Raw genomic sequence first — 22,753 nt, 5'->3', positions numbered from 1 at the left:
GTTTTGGGTTTCTTCTTGTCACTTCATGGGCAGGTTGTATTTTCATGATCAAATTTCATTCTGATTCTTCAGTTATTGCTTCTCTGCAACTTAACTCCTTGGTTGGGGTTTGAACCCCATAGTTTAGATCTGAGTTATGCCTGATCTACAAAAGCAAGTTGTAAATATCTTTTCCAGGTTCTTCTCCGGTTCATTACAACAACATTATGCCTTGCATGAATGAAAATCTTAGCTTACCTTATCTTACTAGTCTAATACATTGTGCAATTTCTTGCCTTGTATGGGTTATTTCCTTTTTGTTCTTTCATGTTTGCATATAATGTGTAGCCTGTTGCTGAATGTTGTCTTGTGAACTTGTTTCCTTGCTAGATTTCATTAGTTTTACCTTCATGTGAATTCTGAAAGAGCCGATTTGAGCCAAGGTTTGTGTATTTGGGAGTCTCATTCATGTGTAGTACGTCCATAGGCAGAGTAGTAACCATAGTTCTATCTTGGCGCATCACCCCCCTTTTCCTTTCTCTAATTTCTTTCAGTTTCCTTCTCTCTTCTCCTTCCCAGCAGTAGTTTAGGTGCATCCTGATAGTGAGGAAGTCGGCCTTCTCTAGAGATTCAGCCTCAGAGCGCAAGTCCCACACTAGGAGGTTGTTTCCATGTTACACAAGGTCGCTTGAGGGTCATACCTCAAGCAAGGGTGCAGACTTTTGTGTCAACAGTAACCAATGACATGCTAGGGGGCAAGAGGCCCTGCTAATGCTTCTCCTTGGCAAGTCCTTACCCTAAGTCCTTCAAGAACACTAGAAAAGTTGATTGTGTCCATGACTTCCAAATCTTTAAGCTGAATAACATAATCATTATCACAACTTTGAGGTGCAACAATCCACTCACTCCATATATATCTCGTCAACGCCAATTGGGGAGTCATCCTCAATACTTCCTGTTTTTCTAAATGTAGAAATTAGTCTTTGCCTACAAGTCAAAAACACAATGAATACAACTTCAATTGAGTGCAAGTTATTAAAACTCCCACCTTGAGCTTTTTGTAGCTTTAAGTGAATGTTGCAGTGAACCATAACCAACACATTCATCCATTTATGTATTAGATGATTGTGTTTTTGGGAATGCATGTGTTGAAAAACACTCCAATTATGTTCACAAGTGGATGCGCTGCGTGGCTGGGTCAAAATGTGTATTGTTATCCACCTACAGTTTTTGCATTTGTGACTAAAAAAGTCCCACTATTGAGGTGATGGCAACACAACCCAACAACAGAATAGACACAATAGAAAGGGGGAATTATATTAACTGTGAAAATAAGCTAGTACAAACAGTGCAGAGATAAGAAACTTCAAAACATGCCCTACGGGCTACAATAGCATAAATCTGGAGAATATTTCTCCTTTTAGCACCTCCTCTCAAGCTCCAATCCGAACTGCCTTTTACAATGCCAGAAATCTCCTTAAATAGACCCCGGAGGGTTAAGGACTAGGAGTACATTCTAGAAAGTGCTAGTAGGCATCCACCGACAAAATAGAAGGTTCCGGAAGCTGCGTTAGAAGTCGGTGCAATTCTAGAAGAATCCAGAAACGGTAGCCGAACTTCCGGGAGGCATAACTTTTGAACCGTAACTCCGATTGACGAACCGTTTACATTTTCGGAAAGCTCTCGAAGCGCTCTATAGCCCTATGGACAAGCTTCACTCCTCCCCCATTTTTCGACCCTTTTCGAGGTCATTTAATGCCCCAAACCTGACTTTGAAGCATTCTTAGGGGGTCTCCAAAACCCGAAAAACTGCAATAACTTTCAAACCGTGGGACCTTTTGACCTGATTCTTTTTCTGGAATGCTCTAAATCTCGATTACATTCATCTGGCCAAGTCACACCTTCTAGGTCACCAAAATGATGGTCAAATTGCATGCTCCTATTTTTTCGGGATTTTTAAATGCACTGATAGTTGAACTATGAGAGTTGGAACCTTTATTTGAGCCAAATGGGTATCCAAAAATGCAAAGACATAAAATAGAAACTAAGTCTAAGTACATTTTTTTGGGTGACACAGGATTGCCCTTATACCTCTGGATGCTCCTGCATCATGAGGTGAAAAAAATATTATGGGAAGATATCATGTAAGAATATCTTCAAATCTTAACGAATTTGTCGATCATGTCAATAAAATAAATGGACTATCAAATGTTTATAGAGTTTATGTAGTTGGAAGGTAATTTTGCCTTCCTTAGCAGCCCTAGATGGGAGAAAACCCTTTGTCTACTTATACATTTGCAACTTTGACATAGCAGCTTTCAATTTCTCTCTACTTTGAAACATTTTTTCCATGCGCTTGAACAAGCCTCGTGTGATCTTAGCATCAATCTATGAATTTTGTGTTGTAGAACAACAATGAATTGAGAAAGTATCCTGCAACATGGATAGGAGAGTGCATTTGTCCACCCCACCTCTTATCAATCACGTCCCATAATGGCCAATACCTCATCCTATCAATTTTCCAACCTGCCCTTCATCACCTCCTTGGCCCTATCAATGGCCTTACACAAATATCTCACTAAAGATTTATTTCTATCCACTAGTCTCGAGACTTTTACTAGAGGCTCTTAAAAATTGTAACATTTGTTAAATTACTTCCCAAAAATTGGTAGAATACATGTACTCTGTCACTCTCATGTCATCTATTCGATTTGAGAAGCTTAAGTCCATTCTCTTGGCAGAAAAAAACATGCATCAAGTTCATTTTTTGTTGAACTGGAGACTATACTCTAAGTGTATTGCAACCTTGTCACCCTTGGTCAAACTAGCTCCTTGCCCCCTATGAAACGATGCATCATACTCTAAACCCTCATGTGATTGTAGATAAATTTGGTGACTGTGCAAGCCTTCCATAATGCCTCCTTAACCCATTCATTTTTTCCAATGTCCTCTAGGATTAGATCAAGGGAATGTGTTGCACATGGAATAATAAACATAGAAGGGTATTTGTCTGTCAGGAGTTTCCTAGCAGCAACACTATTTGTATAAATTGAACCACATTTTGTGGCCCCACATCCACAATTACTAAGTCATACAACTTGAACAATGCATTTGCAGTTTTCATTCTATCTATTTTCATCCACAGATTTTTAAAAAGTAGTGCCTCTAGCACAAGAGATGAGCACATTGATGAGGGATTAATTCTTTCTATCCATCCATCCATTGGACATAAATGTTGCACCCACTGGTAACCCACTCTAACCAATTCTTTTGAACAACATGTTCCACATCTTGAGCATACCAACCCTCATTGTATCGTAAGATGGGGCTTTAAACCCAACCCTTGCCGCTACAACACCATTCATCATAGCTTCCCAATATGAAGACCTAGAAGCATGGAGTGCCAAGGTAGGGGAGGAAAAGAAAAATTGTCTTCATTGCCTATTCATGGTCAATTTTCCTCCACCTCATACTCTCCAAAGTGGTATGTGATCCTAATGTAGTATGAAGTCCAAAGAATTCACAGATGTTCCCTCCACTCATGTTTGGGCCATGTGCTAGTGTCATATTTCCTTAAACCCTTCCCTCAACCATCTTTCTCATCCAATTGATTTCTCCTAACACTCATAGAACTAGATCCTATTTTAATCTTCTCAAATTTTTTCCTTGTTCTCAATAATTCCATAAGTGCTTTTTTGGCCTGGTATGTGACATCTACAGGGAATTTAGCACATACTATAGTGTTATTTCCCGCTTCTTTCCCAAATGTCATTTGAAGTGGAAAATTCCACAACTGATTATATTCAGACACCAATTGCATCTAACCTTTGTTGTACTGGCAATTGTGTGCAATTTGTCCATGCAAAGTCTTTCACAAGCAAAATTGTGATCAAGAATTTGCACAAGCAATTTAATTTAGTATTTTGATCCAATTTGATAGTATGCAAATTTTGAATCCCCATAATAAAACAAAATTCTGATTAAAAAATATATTTCTATGTATATATATACAGTAAAAAATTTATACTTCAATTATTTATACAGGATATGCACAGAAATAAATATATATATATATATAGTATAATACTATAATGTATATAAAATTTAAATAAAACTTCTTAAACAATATAGAATCTTACACAATTTTTAGAAATTATAAACACTCAACAGTAATATACAGTAATATATATATTCCCATATGTAGATAAAACCATATTCAGCAGGAAAATCAACTGTACTATCAATATGCAAAAATTTAAACAATAACATATAAAAATATACTTATACAACAATATTTTAAAAATTACATATATATTTTTACAGTAAATTCTTTATCCTTTTGGGTTTAACATTGGACAATACCCAAAAATAGTACAATATGAAAATGCAGTATGGTTTAACATGCAATACGGTTCATAAATTGCTGCTTGTATTGATACATAAAAAATATACACCCATAAAAATATATCCTTGTAATATGAAAATGCAATACAATTTAAGATCGAACAATACTTAAAAAGTCTATAATACAGTACGAGAATAACATCAAACAATACACAAAAAGCCTATGATACATTATGAAAATGTTATACAAAACAAATTGCAGGTTTAGCATCGAAGTTTTGAGCGATACATTGATTTGCTTCCTCTAAGATGAAATGAAAATTAACCCATGCTCTGATTGCAGCCCGCGGCTTTTAGGGTTTTCGCGATTATTAAATTTCATTGTCGTGTGATTTTCGTAAACTAAAAATTGATTTTTATAAGAAATTATGACTGCAGTTCATGAGTTTTACGGTTTTTTGCCATTTTTTGGCGCATGTTTTTTCTCAATTACTCCCAATTTTTTAAATGATTAAACTCAAAAGAGTATTGGTTTTATGGCCAAAAATTGTTAACTAAACTTGATTGATTTATCCCATTTTAGGGGAAAAGGCTCTAATGGTGATTCTTGATTAATCGGGTATAATCAGGATTTTCTCCCGAAATTTGCTTCTATGATCTATTCAATACAATCAAAATTATTAAATTACAATTTTTAACTTCTTCAAAAGAAAATATAAACTAAAATTGTTAAAATTTTAAAACTTAGTGTAATAATTTTTATTGGTTCACTTAGCTTCAACCACTCAAATTTTAAATATTATGAATAAGCCTTTTTAGATATGGTGATTGGTATTTGGATCTCTTCAATCTCAATATATAGATCTTTGATCCAATCAACTTTGGTGCAAATTCTGTCACATAAAGGTTGAGGGAATAGACCACAAAGTGTATCTGAAAGATGTGTAAGTAATGCTCCTCAATCAAAAAGCTAGTTGTTCTACAATTTTGACAATCCATTATGATTTGCACAACATTTAAAGCCTTGATCCTCAGTGGCTTGACATAGAATGTTGAAATAAATGTGTCAGCCATTGTCTCTTCCTTATAATCCACTACCATCGGAAACATTGCCCCATTATGGGACTCTACAACAACATTGACAAATCACCAAGTTTTTGCATCCTTCCATCAAAAATGATGGAAGCCCCTATATTGGCCCAAGAATCCCTTGTGGGCTTCAAGGACTCCCCTACAAACATTACCTCCTCTTTTTCAATAAGGTGCTACACACCTTCTCAAAAGTTGAACCCTTGTACTCGTTTGGAGTATTGTAAATTGCTTTCACCATTTGTTGCCAATATGGTGAGAAAACAACATTGGAAGCAAATCCATTTGCATAGAGACATTTGTTGATTGGTAATTTCATAAGATTAATTGTAAAATGTCATTTACAATAGTCTCTTTGAACTCTTACATGTAAACATTGCAATTTATTCAGAGTGGCCAAAAATAGGTGGCTCTCCATAAAATTAAATTTAAATGGTGGCGGATGGAGCTTTCATTCCTTGAGATCCTTTTCTTAGCAAAAGATTTTTTGATTTATTTAAAAGGTGTACATTATTGTTTCTTAGGCCAGCTTTGACGGCCATCCTTTGGATGCCACAAAAATGTGCTTCCACGTATCGCATGAGCCTAAATATTCAATATCACACACATAGAGAATCCAAATATATCCCACATGTTGGGTGGATATTTTGCAAATGACAATTGTACAAACTCCCTTGCAAAAGAGGGTTACCAGCCATAGTGTGTGAGACAGAGTCTCTCCTACCTTAATGGGAAGGCTCCCCCTTCTCGTTGTTCTTTGGATCAACTCAAGGTAAGAAAGAAGTTTGGATGTTCTTTTAAAGGGTGTTACTATTATTCTTTCCTCTTTCTTCAGGAAAGAATCCATGGAACAAGTAATGGGCAATATTGACCTCCTAACTAGACTTCTATCTCGAAATTGTAAAAAGTGATAGCAATGAACTCACACCAACTCACACACTGAGTGAAAATGTACCAGCTTAGAAATATATCTATTGTTATACTATAAGAATAACTATGAAGCTCACAGACTCCTATGCAATTCTTTAAAGGTAAATCTCTACCATTGGGGCGCATAGACTTCTAGAAGTAGATGATTTCTAAAATATAACCCTATAAGCTATTTCAGTTCACAGCCATGAAAGTAACTTTAATAAATTGCATGAATGTTAGATAGTAATAAAAACTACAATCACAACTTCTAGTTTATACCATCCTAATTGCTTCCTATCACAACTTCAAATTCAATTGCTTCTCTTATTCACTTTACTCTAATACACACACAAGATTAACATGAATAAAAGATAGTAAATACAAATTTCACTCACAATTTCCAATTTGATCTACCCCAATTGCTTCCAGTCATAGCTTCGAATTCACTTGCTTCTTTTTATTCACTTTTTTTTCAAATTTGCACTACAAAATCACAATTGTGTTTGCACAAATTCTGCAGATCTCTCTTGCATATAAAAAAGATAAATATTTACAATGGAGGGCACTCCTTTACATAGGCAAAGGAATGACTAAAAGAGGAGAAAAAGGTGGGAGAAACTCAACCACCTTGACTAAGTCAAACTAAGAAAGAAGATTTATTGTATTACATGAATGAAGGTATGTGTAACTGAGTTACATGCACATGGATTACATGCAATCTACTAAAACTACAACAATATGAAGAAAATGTTGAAACTGCTGAATCAACCTTGTAGATTATCAGCAAAGACTTTGTACTTAGTGATGCAATCGTGGACAATCGTCGAATCAAAAGTTCCTATATTCTGTGTCACAACATTCTCTTTGATGAACTATCAGTTGTTATTTGAAAACTTGATGTAATGAAGATTTTCATCATTCTACATGTGAATTCCTCTTTGAGAGATTCACACATTCTGGAGTTTTTGACACTTTGAAAACCTTCTCAATCATGTCTGGATGTAAACCCAGAACAACTATCGCATTAGCATCTTCAATTGATCTCTCTCTGTGTTTTTTATCAAAATACTTTGGTGCATTCCAATACGAACTCAGGCTCTAGGGTAGCCATTGAGAAAATGGAGACCAAAAGAGTATTGCTTCTTTTGATTTGAAGACATTCTGACATATCTTGAAGAGTTCGCTACAACATGAAGATTCCAAATAATTAAAACATCTTCCAATGGGATTTGAATCCATAAGGGTTTCAAGATTTGGACAATAATGACAGAACTATGTAGGATAAGTGTTCAAAGTATGATTTAGATACTTTTTGGAACACTTAGGAAAGCTGGAAATGGTTTGAACACAAGTGGCAAGATACACTGAATTTCATCCATGAAGTTCGTATTTCAGCAAATTTTTACCCTTTATGAACTTTATTGGAATTTTATGATATTTAATATAATATAATTATTTCTGATAATATTATTTTATTTTAAAATAATATTGAGTTATTTAGTTTAATTATTGAGCAATGTCAAACTATTTTGACAATTTTGTGGATATATTACTTATATTTTAAAATAAATAAATTTATAGAAGTTAATTTTAACGTCAATTTTTTTTTGGTTTTTTACCCTTGCCGAATTTCATCCGAATTTAATGATCGACGAACTCAAATTTGAATTCGAACCTTGTGACTTAGGTTCAAACAGCTTCCATTTTGGGCAAAAATGACCAAAATCAGGTTTTACAAGGTGGATTGCATGTAGTCAAAATAGGGCTTTTGTTTTGAATGGCTAAGAATGCAAGTTGGGAGAATATGGATGAGATTTTTGTGTTAAAAACATGAGCTTTTTTCCCAAAATCAGGTTTTGGAGATGCAATTACATGTGGTGAAAACTCATTATTTTTACCTTGATTAAATATGCATTCGGATTTTAGAAGTTTGATTACATATTTGGCAATGTTGATTTTGGATGAATTTTGGAGATGGATTGGATGTGGAAAACGAAAGCAAGAAGGATACTTACATTCTTTTGGTGAAAACTCCAACATTTCTTCTCAAACAAACTAAAAACAAAGAATAACAAGCAACCAAAGTATATATAAAAACCAAAAATGGAAATAAAGAACATACCTCTTGCTTTGACTCGATTTGATAAGTTTCAACACGTCAGTCTTGCATGCAAATTTGTTTTTTATTTGAAGAAACTTTTGCATTTGCAAGGAATGAGAATTTTAAACTTATTTAATAACTAGGAATCGAAAAAAGGGCTGCATTTAAACAAATGGAAGATAAAGTGCAAAAGAATGCAACATATAAGCAATATGATCAAGAAATGCAATCAAAATCAAAATCTTACACTTACTTGGAGAGCAAAGAGTAAAACTTGGAGCAAGAAGAAGTTGGAATGCAACTCTTTTCTCCAAAATCGGGTTTTAGAGATGTATTTGCATGTGTAGATCAAATGCTTTGAAAAATTCAAACTCAAACTCTAAATTGTGGTTTCCAACTGCATATGCATGTGTTGAATGATGCAAATGTGCTTGCAAATGCCCTCCTAAATGCAGATCACACTTCTCCAAGTGATTTGCATGTTTGAAAATGTTTTCTCAAAGCAAATTGAGGTTTAGAGATGCAAACGCATATGCATAAATGATGTAAATGTTTACAACAAATCCTTCTCCTTCCCAAAGTCTAAGCAAATCAGGGTTTAGCAAGTGCTTTGCAAATACGAGATGGAAGTTTTGATTCAAAGTATGCTTTCCCAGCTTTCTTGCATTAGTGTTTTAAACACACAAATCGGGGTTTAGAAGAACAAATGCTTATGTTGAGGATGATATAAATGTTCATGTCAAAACCTATTGCCTTAATTGGGTTTTAGAAGGCCATTTGCATGCCATGTTTTCCTTCAAATGCCCAAATTGGGGTCCGGAGAAACCAACGCATATTTAAAATATGTAATGCAAGTGCATAAAATCCACATCCAAGCAAAATCAGGGTTTGGAAGACTCACTGCATGTTAAAAACGTGATGTATTTGGCAAACACGTGCAATTATATACTTGGACACCCAAATAGAGAGGAAAGATTATGTTAAAATGCAAGCTTGTGATAAAAATCAGGGTTTGAAAACCCATATACACATTTAAAATAACCTCTTTCCATGCAAATCAGGTTTTGGAAAACTTTTTGCATATTGGAAATAACCTCTCTAAGGCAAATTCAGGTTTAACAATGCCTGTTACATGTTGCACAGTGGCCTTTTGATGCAGATCACAGTTTAGATATGCATTTACATGTTTAAAAATCAAGAGCAAAGGCAAATCATGGTTTGGCAATGCAAACACATGTCACATATTTTCTTACATATGCAAGTTGTGGTTTATGGAGGCTTTTACATGTTTCAAAAACACATGCATTTGGCAAATCATGGTTCTCACATCCATCTATATGTTTTATATTTCATGCAAAAGAGCAAATCATGGTTTGGAGAATGAAATGCATGATTTAAAATGCATTCAAAACCGCCCAGCTAGTTGTTTTGATGAGAAACAAGTTTCACAAGCCAAAACGTGGTTTAAGAAACCATTTACACATTGCATATTCAAACACATGTAACATGTAATTAACCCTCTAAACCACAATTTGCTTCTTTTGTTAGAAAATACAAGCAAAAGGGGAGTTCGTGGGTGCAATTACATGTGCATGAAACTTGCATCACTTAAAGCTGCAATTTTGCATATGTTTAATTGATTTACTTAAGTGAATCTCACTTTAAAGGGTCCTTTGCATATTTACACTAACATTTTTATATATTATGCGTAAATAGGTTGAAAAGGTGAAATTTCACTTAAATAAAGTGCAACTCAACATTAAATTAGATCAAAAAGTGAAGTATATAACTTAACTCACTTTGAAATATCAAAAAATGCAACTATATAACTTAGGAACATAACATAAACTGATTTTAAGTCATATATTTCAAAAAGCTCAACATAACATCAAATTATAATGTCCAATATTTAAACTATGCAGTGGTTGTTCTAAACCCCCCTTACATATCACTTAATAACTTTTGACTGACAACTCCGATTAAGTCTCAAGTTAGCTCAAAACGAGGGCATGACTGAAAGCAAGATATTGAAGGAAACAAAAAGATAAAAGCAATCCAAACAAACACTCAAAAACACAAAAAGGACTTTGAAGGCCTCAAAAATCAAGTATAGGCTAACAAACTGAAGAAAACAAAAAGGACTTGATGAGAGCCTTCAGTAAAAAGACTAATTATATGAATTGGAAATGATTGATTGATCAATCTTTGCCAATCGAATAGTAAGTTACCTTAGAGAAATATGAAACTTAATTGGAAAAGTTTCGCAGTGTTGCCTCTATTTTGTGATGACAAAATGAAGGACAACACCCCACACCTAGAACTAATGGTGCCATATTAACATATTTCCAAATGTTAGAATTTGGGTTTAGTTGAAGCGGAGTATTCCCGTGAAGGTTGACTACCATCATTATTCCTAAGGCAACAAGTTCAATAAATATGTTCAGAAAAATGAAAAATTTATAGAACCTAACTGAATTTTATAAATTTGAGAATATCTATAGATTCATGGGAGGTAAACAAAAAAATTTAAATGAATGCAAAAAAAAATGTAAAAAGAACACCCTTTTTGCAACAATCTTCTCTATAGAAAGCAGGTTGTCACACATGCTTAGGAATAACAAACCCATCAATTCGGAACCTTCACTAAGCAATCTTTATTCATTTTATGGAAAGAAAGAATGAAAGTTCAACAAAATTGAATGGTTTATGTTTTGCATTCACAATGAGGTAAACTACTTTAAAACAAACTTTCAAATGCCTTCTAATGGTATTTTTAGGGTGAGATATGTGTTTAAGTCAAAGTTAAATGTCTCAAACAATTAAAGATAGCTAAAAATCAAGGTTGCTGGTAGACAAGGGGACTTGGAGGTCTCTGATACTGGTACTAGTACCAGTACGGCTATTTTTCAAAAATAGGAGACGGGGGGGTACTTGGAGATGGCAAATTTTTTGAGTAGTTTAAAGAGCAATACTAAATACAAAATAGTAAAACTATAATACTAAAAGACTAAAGTAAATACTAATAGTAATATCACATTAAAATAGAGTCAAATAGTTCAAAACTCACATTACATATCTCATAGTCATATCTGATTTCTGAATATCGCATATGATCAGCATATCAAATTAATAATTGTTGAGATTATCATTACATATTCAAATTTTAAATTCAAAAATATATGGTTTGATGCTAAATTGGTGATATGCAAACAAAAAGAATGGAACTGTAAACAAAAATGATAAAATCAGAAACCTGTCTAGTATCTAGTATGATGATGATTCTATCATCTACTCCACAAGGTTGTGATCCACAAATTTCAAAGTTTCAACAAATTTCCACAAACGTTTGTCGTTGCTTGTAGGGTTGGGAATAAAAATAAAAAATAGAGAATAAGGTTTATAAAATAAAATATTTCTAATGTCCTTTAAGTTATTAAAATAAAATATTTTTAATGATCGTTGGTTGGGTTGGATTCTAGAATAATAAAATAAAATGAAAAATGTTTGTAATGTTATTTTTTATTAAATAAAATAGTGAAATGACTTAAATGATTAAATCATTTAAATTGCCCTTGGTTTTGCATTCAAAAACATTACAATGAGGGCCAAAAAACATAAATTCATTTACATTATATTTTAAATTTATTTTTTAATCAAGAAGACTTCACTTTTTGGATTCAGAGACTCGGACCAAGAGACTTTGTCATGAAGTTTCCAACCTTTTTTGAGGTCTCCAGAGGCGCAAAAAGTCTCAAAGACACGTCTTCATCTTTGAGACATGTCTCTTGTGGGGGGGGGGAGGTGTCTCCCCATAACACTACTAAAAATATTATAATGCATCAAAATCCATCAGAATCAACACGAATTCCTCAAAATCCATTTACATTTGTTTTGGGTTCTCATAGGTTCATCTTGGACGAGCCTACAAGATAAAATGTGTCTCCTACTCACCCTTGCCTACACTACAATACGGTCCCAAACAAGAACAATTTGTATTATAATAACACATGGAATGATTGCCAAGATATTCATAATAAACTAAGGACTGAAAGCCTCCTTAAATAAGATTTATCTATAAAGGATATTGACAACTAATAAAGAAGAGGATAATAACTTAACTGTCTATTATAAATTCATTATTCTGATATTACCTTTATACCCATCCTTAATGGTCAATTTACAAAATACACCAAGTTTATCCTGAATTTCACACTATGTCAAGGCTCGAGAACTTGGTAAGAATCTTTGCAAATTGATCCTCAATTAAGATATACTACAACACCATCAATCCATCTCCTACAAGTTTCTTCGTGAAATGACAATGACGCTCCACATTTTTGGTAAAGTACTGGAAGGTTGGATTCTTGACAAGGTTTATCACCCCTTGATGTCACAAAACGAGGGTAAAAGCACAACTTGGGACATTTTCATATTTGAAAGCATCCCTCAAAGCCATAGTATCTCACATGCTTCTTTAATGTTCCTCAATACTTTACTTCTTTTGAGGCAAGGATTATAGCTTGCTACTTCTTGTTGGTCCATGTGACTACACCCTTGCTAAGACTAAGAACATATCCAAAAATGGATTTCTAGTCATTAACAAAACCTGCCCAATCTGAACCTATAACCCCAACTAAACTAGGATCTCTACTTCTATTGTATAAAATGCCGAAGTCAAGAGTCCCATTCACATATCCCAAAACACACTTCGCTACAACCTAACATTCAGCCTTTAGTGTTGTCATGGATCGAGAAATGTAACTCACGGCGTATTTCACGGAGTAGAGAAGATAGTGCACTAGTTGCCTAAATGCTGACTTGTTTATTACCCTTGAGTAGTTTTGAAGGTTGACTCATTTTCTCCATAGTTGGGAGGAAATTTTGCAATCTGTCATTTTGATCTTGTCAAGAAACCCTTGGTATATTTAGATTGAGAAATACACTACTGTGTATTTGCCAAACTTCTACACCAAGGCAATAATGTAGGAGGCCCAAGTCAGTCATGTCAAAAGCCTTACTCAAATTACATTTAATTTGTATTATAATATGTACTTAACAATTAGTTATGAGATAATGTATACGAAATCACAATTTATCTTTTGTGTAAAGCTAAATTATAAACAAAATGAATCAATTGTGCCAACAATGTATTGGAAATTCTAAATACCAATACATTATTATATTTGATATTGTGGTTACATTCAAGTAGAATGTGGCAAAGGGATGATGCATCAATGATCCAAGCACCATTTCCAAGTATTGTGGCAAATTCATTGTTAAAAATTTAGGACCCGCATAGTTGAAGCTTTGTCAAATGAAAACCAACCTACCTTGCTTGTGTCACATGATCTTCATCAATCTGTCTTGGCTCCTTTGAGTCTTAAGTCCTGCCACATTATTGGTGTCACCTGTACATAAGCATGTTGTAGTCCATAAGACACAAAGCACTATGGACAGCCACAGCTTGTGCTCCTAGAGAAAAGTATATTACTCTTGGGAATATGGATCAACAGAAACACATTCACAAGACCGACCATTTTGGTAGCTGCTTCAAGGATATGAAACTGAAGTTCCACATCCTTGCCATGCCTCAAAGAATCAATAGCCCCAAGAGAGTAGAGGGCCTCTACATATGTCACCATATTATCGATGAGCCAATGTTGCTCAATGGTCTTCCCATCCATGATAATGTTATGACAACTTCAGACCCATGTGACCTTCATTTTCTCCACAACAATGTTTACCTTGGATTAGTTCTTATCTGATATATTGGTCCTCAATTTCATCTACTTTAGTAGAACATATGAAGGCCCTATATTTGACACATTAGTCATGGCCACCTTAAAATAAGGAGAGAAAGCTACAAAGAATGGAATGCCAAAAAGTTGCCAATGGCACCATTAATCTATACATTGAACAACTATGTCATAGGCTTGGGAGTTTAACACAGGAGCCCACCCCAATAAACATGTATAACAGAAAAATAATGTGCACGATAGTTTAGGATCCAATTTTTAGAAAAGGTATTCTTAGAATTTTGGAAATAGGATAGACAGTCATTCCATATAAAAGATAAACCTGGGTTACAATAATTGTAGAATTATCAACTTGTTAATGGTTTACAGAAGATAGAAAAGCAATCACATATTTTTTATTTTGTCTATATTTGTTGATTGTGTTTATTTAAAACTTGTTTAAGGCTACTCTAATTGTACACATGAAAAAATTAATATATAGTCCATGTTAAAGTGAAGAAGTGGCTCGTAGACCTTGAAGTACCACCCCACACCATCTTCCTGTTTAAAAGTTAGAAGCCTCTCTGTAGTGAAGAGCCAATTCTATAGGGAGCGGACTGGGGTTGGCTCTTTTGCTCGGAGGCTCAGATTATTTATTTATTAAAGACAACGTATGAGCAGAACTTATCAGTGTTTGTGTTACAATCATCCCAATCAAGTGTTGCCATCCCTATGACCACCAATTTGTATAACATTTGTGGACAGGAAAATGCTATTACAAATCATGCACTTAGTGACAAACTTTCCAAGAGCATGCAAAGAATTGCAGGTAAAAGATTTAAAGTAAAAATAAAGTTTCCACAACGTTACAGATTTGAACATCCTATTAAGCTTCTTTTTAAAACAGAAAACTCAGAAGTAAAGGAATCAAGATTATGCATTCAGTCACTTAATTGTCCTAAGAAGTCTGTCTACAGTGTACAGATCAACTTCACATAAATTGCACTTAATAAATCACCATTAGCCATTTTTTCAAATAATGATCATTGAAGCAAAAACAAAAACAACTGTAATATTGGAGTAAACTTACCTCCTGGGGAAGCTCATGAGCAAGCAAAAACAAAGTTCGAGACCAACCCCCAACTGACCCATGGAGTAAGAATGCACTTCCTAGTGCCATTCCATCTGTGAAATTATGCTGCAGCCAGCATAAAGCACTTATCATGTTTTACTTTCCTGAAAAAAACTTCCCAGACCGTTTCCATGAATAATGTAAAAACTAAATAAAAATCCAGGCAAATTGCATTTTTTCCAAGTAATTTAAATTTTATAACATGTGTAGACGTCTTCAAACCATATTGTGTGACTCAAAATGATCACTAGACTGGACAAAAAAGATAAATGAAACACATACTACATTTTGTAGAATATATTAACTTACCACTCCATCTGAAAAGAGATTCAAGTAACCAACAACCAAATTTGATGCTGAATCAGGAATTGACTTCACTTCCGTGGTTTCAACAATCTCACTAGAAGTGTCTAAAGAATTTGGTAGTTCCTTATTGGGCAGGCTGGCTCCATTGGACTTATTTCGCTGTACATAATCCAGAAATATAGAACTGATTGTAGAGAAAATAATTATTTCATAGAAAAAAACTGCATTTACTTTATATTATACTTTAGGTTCATTAAAGAACTGCCTGACAGAATAACAACTAAGTCAGATAATTCCAAGGAAGTTGGACAAAAAGCAGGAGCTGAACAAAGTGCGCAAGGAAAAATATGGACCATACCAAAGGGATAAAATTGGATGTGTCAAGAAAATAGCTCAGTGTTCTTCAGATCTTTTAATATGATTTTGCTTCAAGTTTTGTTTAAACATCTCAATTTATCCTGAATGAGAATTATAAATGCAGTCTAATCTTACAAACTTAATATTGTTCTGGTTGTAAGCTAGGACAAGCAAACGGTTTGAATGTCCACCTGAATTGCTCTTGAAACAGGCGTTACAACATTTTCCCTACGAAATACATTCTTTTTGATGACAAAGAAAGTTCACGAGCACATCCGTTCATTTTCTATATATATAATTGTTATTCCTACAGAACATTTGATAAATTCACGAAGGTAAACGATAGACCAGAACCAATTCGAATCTTCAAGACTTAATTGTAAATAAATACAAAAATTCAACTAAAAGAAATCCACTTCATCAATTATGCAAAAGCAATTTCTAAAATAGCTATACTATTGAAGATATAAACATGTTTCTGTAGAATTAGCGGTGAAAATCTATTTATATGTAGGTTATATTCTCAAACAAACTAGCTTCTATATGAGATAGTTCACAGATTGCCACTAAAAAAGGAAAATACTAAATATGAACAGTAGGGGAAAAAACTATAAGAAACTAATTTAAACAGCAAGAAAGTCTAACAGTCTAATAGGCTGTTTCCAGCTTCAACAAAAAGCTGACCTATGAAATAGCCAACTCAAGCTATGAGACTCATTTGAGATATTAAAAGCAATGACAAAACCAGAAACAAGAATTCCAACAAACAAAGCTCAATGCAGTCCAATTACCTTCCGCAGAGTTGGGCCCAGTGTGCTGTCTTTCTTATCAGCTGCATCACTAACACAACCATTTTCATCTAATGAATTCTCCTCATTTTCTTTATTGGATTCACTGTTTTCTGTCTCAGCAATTGCTTCACTTTCATGATCATGATGATCATCATCATCTTTCTTTGAAGAGACATTACTTTTGTGATGGTGATGATGACCCTGATGAAAACCCTGAAAGCCTTGTGATGAAAGCCCTTCAACATACCTTACAATTTTTTCAACAAGGAAAAAGAGAATGATTCCCGCTGCAAAAATCAGACATGATTGCATCAGGCAGACTACCAATGGGAATAGCTTATTCAGAAGTAATAATAACATCTGCACAAAATTTACAGGTAGAAGAGATAAGTCAAAAAAATGTACCCTTCAATATCAAAATGAGCCAAGAGCAGTTAATTGTTTCAAAGAGACGAAGAAATGCATTACATATGATTTACTTTCAATATAGAAAGAATAATATTGAAAACATGTGGCTTTGGTATAGTAATTTCACACTAATGTATTAGGCTGTGTTGTAAATATACAAGAACTTATGTCTGAGTGTGACAAGCCATATCAATTCAAGTAATATAACCATTGCAAAAAAACATAAGGTAGATATGCATCCAGAACTATCCAAGATACTTTAGCCTTTATACCTTGCTCTACAAATAACTTACTAAGTGTTAGTTTCTAAATGCTCTATGTTTAAAATACAGTGCAGCAAGCACATCAAAAACCTAATACAAAGGCAACCTTGGTCCACATTCAAGAGTGCCTGTTAAACACCCCTCCAACAGTTTTATGCACAAATTTTAGTTTTGACCTTACTTGCACCCTATTTCCAAAACAATGATGTACATTAAGGTTCTAACATTTTCTGCAACTCCATTGATTTAACATGTTTTTTTAAAGATAAAGATTAGCCCATTTGTTCTGCCTAATCGTCCAAAAGGATCATCATTATATCTCGCAAGTACAGATGCACAATAAAGAATTTAAGAGATAATACTGTCATATAATAAATTAAAGAAATGTATGGCCGTGTCTAAGAGTTGCCTGAAAATCAATAAGCCTGTCAAAGGAAATAATAGCGTTCTAAAGAATCTCAGCCAAACAGTAAAGGCAATCCATCAATCATAGTTAGGATGAAGGAACGTACCATTGTGAATGCAAAATCAACTTCGAGATCTATCACATTTATCCATTATTGTAGCCATAGTTAAAAATCTCGGATTCAGCAATAATTCAGTCAGCCCAAAATTTTTGAAAGACTTTGCAAAAAAATCAGCACTTTTATCGAACATTTGACTAAATACAATTTCTTAAAATATTCTTGATAACACACATGCATCAAATTTGTAGAACATATACTAATTTGAGATTTACGTCATATACTATTATTAACATAGTAACATACACCAAAAAACAAGTGCAGCATCTGAATAAATTGAGTTCAATACATATCGAAGTCAAACTCCATGAAACTACGACGTCTGAATACATATTACATCAAGTTTCGGTATCATTGAAAACTAGAATTAGAAATCATAAATTGTGTCTACGACTGAATCTTAAAAGATGAACAAGCTCATGTTCGACCTTGTGAGTGTTGCAACTTTTGCATCCCAGTCTTTTTCCTCCATCTCAAACTCAACTAGGTGATCATCAATCAAGAAAGGATCGACATGCACACATCCACATCTGTTAAGTATGGATCAATCTCATCCAAGTAAAGTGCTTCATGTGAAGCGTAATGTCCCCTTTTGGGATTGCCCTAATTTGCACCCTATAATCACAAATTCCTTTAAAATTAGAATTGTAGGATGGCTAGAGATAACTTAAAATGCCCTTTTAACAAGATAAATCCTGATTGAGGTCTTCTTTTGTAAGTTTTGACTAAAAAAATTTATTGTATATTTTGTTTAAGGGAAATCAAGTGTTAAGTAAATAGCAAGAAATCAGAAAATTTCCCTTTGAGGCCCAAAGGTAGCTTGCCATAACAGTAGGATTGATATCAGTCATATTATCTAGAGAGCTTTTGCCAACCTTGGCATTTTGTAGCTATTTGAATTCTAATATATATATGATAGGTTCCTGAATCCTCATCTCTTTTGAGGTTACTTAATTATTTCCTCTAAACAGCCTCCTTCGGTGTGATCTATATCAAATGTATTTTGTGATCTCTTATTTCCTTCATATGAATAGGTAAAATTTTCTGATCTTTTTGATCATCCAAATCAAATTTATATTCCTCCTTTTTATCTCTTCCTAGTGAAGAGTAAAAATATATTCTATAACAAGCCTGATTCCTCTCTGGTATCTTCTTAAAATGTTATATATGTAATATAAATTGAACGTTCCATATATTCCTATTTTTAAGTATTAATTACATAATTTGCATCCATCCCTATGATCAGCACCCAACCTATTCATATAATCTCCTTTGATCTTACTTATTTGATGGAACTTGTATGTAGAGTACTTGACTGTATTTGTCGGTCTGCTGATGAAAAAGCTTCGTTATTACACTGTAACTAACTTAATACTCCTTAAATATGATTTGCAGAACTCCTTACGAGTCTGCTGTTCAAGTTCTATCTCAAGTGATCTGAATATTAGTGTTTTCCTTGCCATTTGGGGATTTGGTCTTGATTATAGACCTAATATGCCTATCTCTGTATATTGTCTTGTGGAGTGTACTAATGGGGTTTTACTGACAGTACATATATTTTTCCTGATTGATTACTTCTGTCTGATGATTCTTCGTATGTTGGTTACATGTTTGATGCTCAAATCTGAATGCATTTTAATGTTGATTGGCATTTATATTTATCTCTGATTGAACAATAAGAATATGAGGATTATATATTGATTTCTGGCCGTATATAAACTAGATACTGTCATTCTATGATTCCCATGTGTTTTCGTCTTATCTGAATCTGTTGTACATTTATTATTCTGGCCCAGTTTCTTGCTGACTAGATGCCGTTCTGTACTGACTGGGCCAGTTTCTTGCTGACTAGATGTTTTGCTTTGTGCTGACCTTTTTCTTTTATATATAGCGCTGATTCCCCAAGGAGAGATGTGACTCCTAAAATACAATTAGTATTTACTATTTGTTATTATATAACATTTTTTAAGAGGGATAAACGCTTTGACCTAGAGCTATGAACCAGTGAGACCACAAATGGTGGACTCCATTCCCATGGGAGTTGAACCTTGATGGCAAGGACAACAACACAACAACTTAGCAATCAAAACATGCTACTATTGGCAAAAGGTTATTAAATAACATAATATTATTATATATAATATATTATTAGTATTATTGATTATTGATTATCATCAGTTATTATTATATAATCATTCACATTATATTATTATTTTTATGTATTGCTAATTATCATTATCATTCTTTCCTCCTAGTGCTGACATTGAATAGAGTTGTAAACTTTTTAAAGTTTTATTAATAAATTTTATTTGGCTACCACCTGTTACCTACCAAAAAATCTATTAATATATATTATTAACTATGGATTATATTATTATACTATTTTATTATTTATTTATTTAAAAAACTATTCTATATTCTTATTTTATTTTTATTATTATTATTAATTGATATTATATTAATTATTATATCGTTAGTTATATTACGATATTATACTATATCGTTTAATTATAATATATTTATTATTATACTCTATTAATAATTTAATAATTTAATAAATAATTTAAATTATAACTTATTATTATTTATTCATCCATTAATTTATTATCATTTTTAATTATTTATTATTATATCTTATTTAAAAACAAGGATACCACAGTCCTCCCCTCTCAAATTTTGCTTGTCTTCAAGCAAAGATTGAGTGATCATTGAGTCTGATCCATGATTCATTATATTTTTTGTTGGGTGGATATTTTGCAACTGACAGTTTTGGGTAAAAATCCAGTCGCAAAATAGGATGACCAGCCACAGCATGTGAGACAGAGTCTCTCCTACCTTAAAGGGAAGGCTCCCCTTTCTCACCCTTGGATCAACTCAAGGTAAGCAAGAAGTCGAGATATTTTATAAAATGGGTGTTACCAATATCCTTTCTTCTTATTTTTTCAAGAAAAAATCCACTTACTCGTGGAGCGAGTAATGGGTAGGGTGAATCTCTAACTACACTTCTATCAAGAGCTGGAAATAGTGATACCGATAAACCTTCACTAACTCAAAAGCTAGCTAAAAGTGTACCAGTTTGGCTCTAAGTCCGATTGTATTTCTATATGGAAAAGTTTTACAATTAGGGCACAAAGACTCCTAAAAGTAAAAATAACTTAACTATTTTGCGAATTAAGAAAGAAGTATAAGCTACAGACAAAGCTTCTAGCTATATATTTCCACAAGCGCTCCCAGTCAAAGCTTCGGCTCCGATTGCTTCTTAAATCACTATGTTCTTTTATTGAACACACAATAATAACATGAATCAAGAAAATAGGCACAAATTACAGTCAAAGCTTCTAATTTGCTCTATCACAATTGCTTCTAGACAAAGCTTCGAATTCAATTGCTTCTTTTACTCACTTTTCTCCCAAATTCATACTGCACAATCAAAGTTATGCTTGCACAAATGTGGCAGAGCTTTCTTGCATACAACAAAAGATGATTTTTACAATAAGGGGGCACTCCTTTATATAGGCACAAGAGTTGAGAAAAAGGTGGAGGAAAAAGTGGGAGTGACTCAACCAACTTTGACCTAGTCTAACTAAAAGAGAAAATATAGGGTTACATGCAACTGCACGTACAACTCACATTACATCTTTTCATGTACATGTAACTCACATTACATGTAATTACATTTTTTCATGCAATGCATCCTCTCCAACTACAAATATGAAAGGAGAAGAAAGAAGACGAAAGAGAACGAAACAATCCTAGGGATTGTTCTGAAGGGCCTTGTACTTGACAATGCAAACCTAGATGATCACAGGATCGGGAGTTCCCATACTTTGTACTGCTGCATTCACCTTGATAACCATGGTCTTGCGTCTTTTGATAACTTTTGACTTTGATGAATTGTCCGTTGTCATGTGGAAACTTGATGTGATCCAGCTTTTCACACTCAAGTTTCTATGAATTCTCCTTTGTAGATTGGCAAATTCTAGATTCTCTAACACTTTGAAAACCTTCTTGACGATGTCCGAATGTAAACTCGGAATAACTTTCCATCAGCACATTTAACTTTCTTTTTTTGAAGCAAAGTGCTTGGAGCACGAGAATGTATGCAGATGGAGATTGTTGATTTCCAAAATGTTGTTATTTTTTTAGGATCTCTGCAAATGTAATAATATTGCCATTGTTATTGATATATTCCAATTGCAGATTTGCTTCTCATATAAATATGAGGAGGAGGAGACATGTCTCTATAGTTAATCATCATTGGTTAGTATATTTAATATAACTAACCATTTGTATTTTATATATATATATATATATATATATATATATATATAATCTTAAGTATATATGTATATGTATAATATTATAAATATATATAATATTAATAAGACATATATATATATATATATATATACAATTAATGAATCAGTTATGTAATATTAACTTGAGGATAGACATAAACAATATAGATTCAATTTCACACAAGCTAACTTCTTAACACTCCCTCTTTAGCAAGGGAAATTGAAACAAGTTTAACTTACACAATAAGGTGTAATCGTCATTATGTTTTGAACTAAGAGAGAGAAAGAAGAAAGAAAAAATAATGGATTTTCATGGTGTCCGGCTATCGCCCAAAAGACCCATGAAGGTTATCAATGTGTCCGGAAAAATCCGGCCCAAAGAACAAAGATAACGCAAACTTTCAAAACAATGGGTTTTCATGGTGTCTGGCTATCGCCCAAAAGACCCATGAAGGTTATCAATGTGTCTAGCAAAATCTGGCCCAAAGAACAAAGATAACACCAAATTCAACCA

The 22,753-nt window shown here is 33.5% G+C and overlaps 1 protein-coding gene across 1 annotated transcript in view; it reads right to left on the bottom strand.

Annotated features, from left to right (window-relative positions):
• Nucleotides 1–22,753, bottom strand: part of IAR1 (ZIP metal ion transporter family) — a 117,660-nt gene that overhangs the window by 18,156 nt on the left and 76,751 nt on the right. The window contains exons 6-8 of the mRNA XM_089815045.1: nt 16,747–17,033; nt 15,602–15,757; nt 15,251–15,358 (exon numbers count right to left, since the gene is read on the bottom strand). Of these exons, the coding sequence (XP_089671171.1) occupies nt 15,251–15,358; nt 15,602–15,757; nt 16,747–17,033 (551 nt within the window). The remainder of the gene's footprint in view (nt 1–15,250; nt 15,359–15,601; nt 15,758–16,746; nt 17,034–22,753) is intronic.

This window comes from Cupressus sempervirens, chromosome 2 (assembly GCF_028749045.1).
Source record: "Cupressus sempervirens isolate cs-2001-9-10 chromosome 2, ASM2874904v1, whole genome shotgun sequence".
NCBI lineage: Eukaryota > Viridiplantae > Streptophyta > Pinopsida > Cupressales > Cupressaceae > Cupressus > Cupressus sempervirens.
This window is presented reverse-complemented; position numbering and strand designations above follow the sequence as displayed.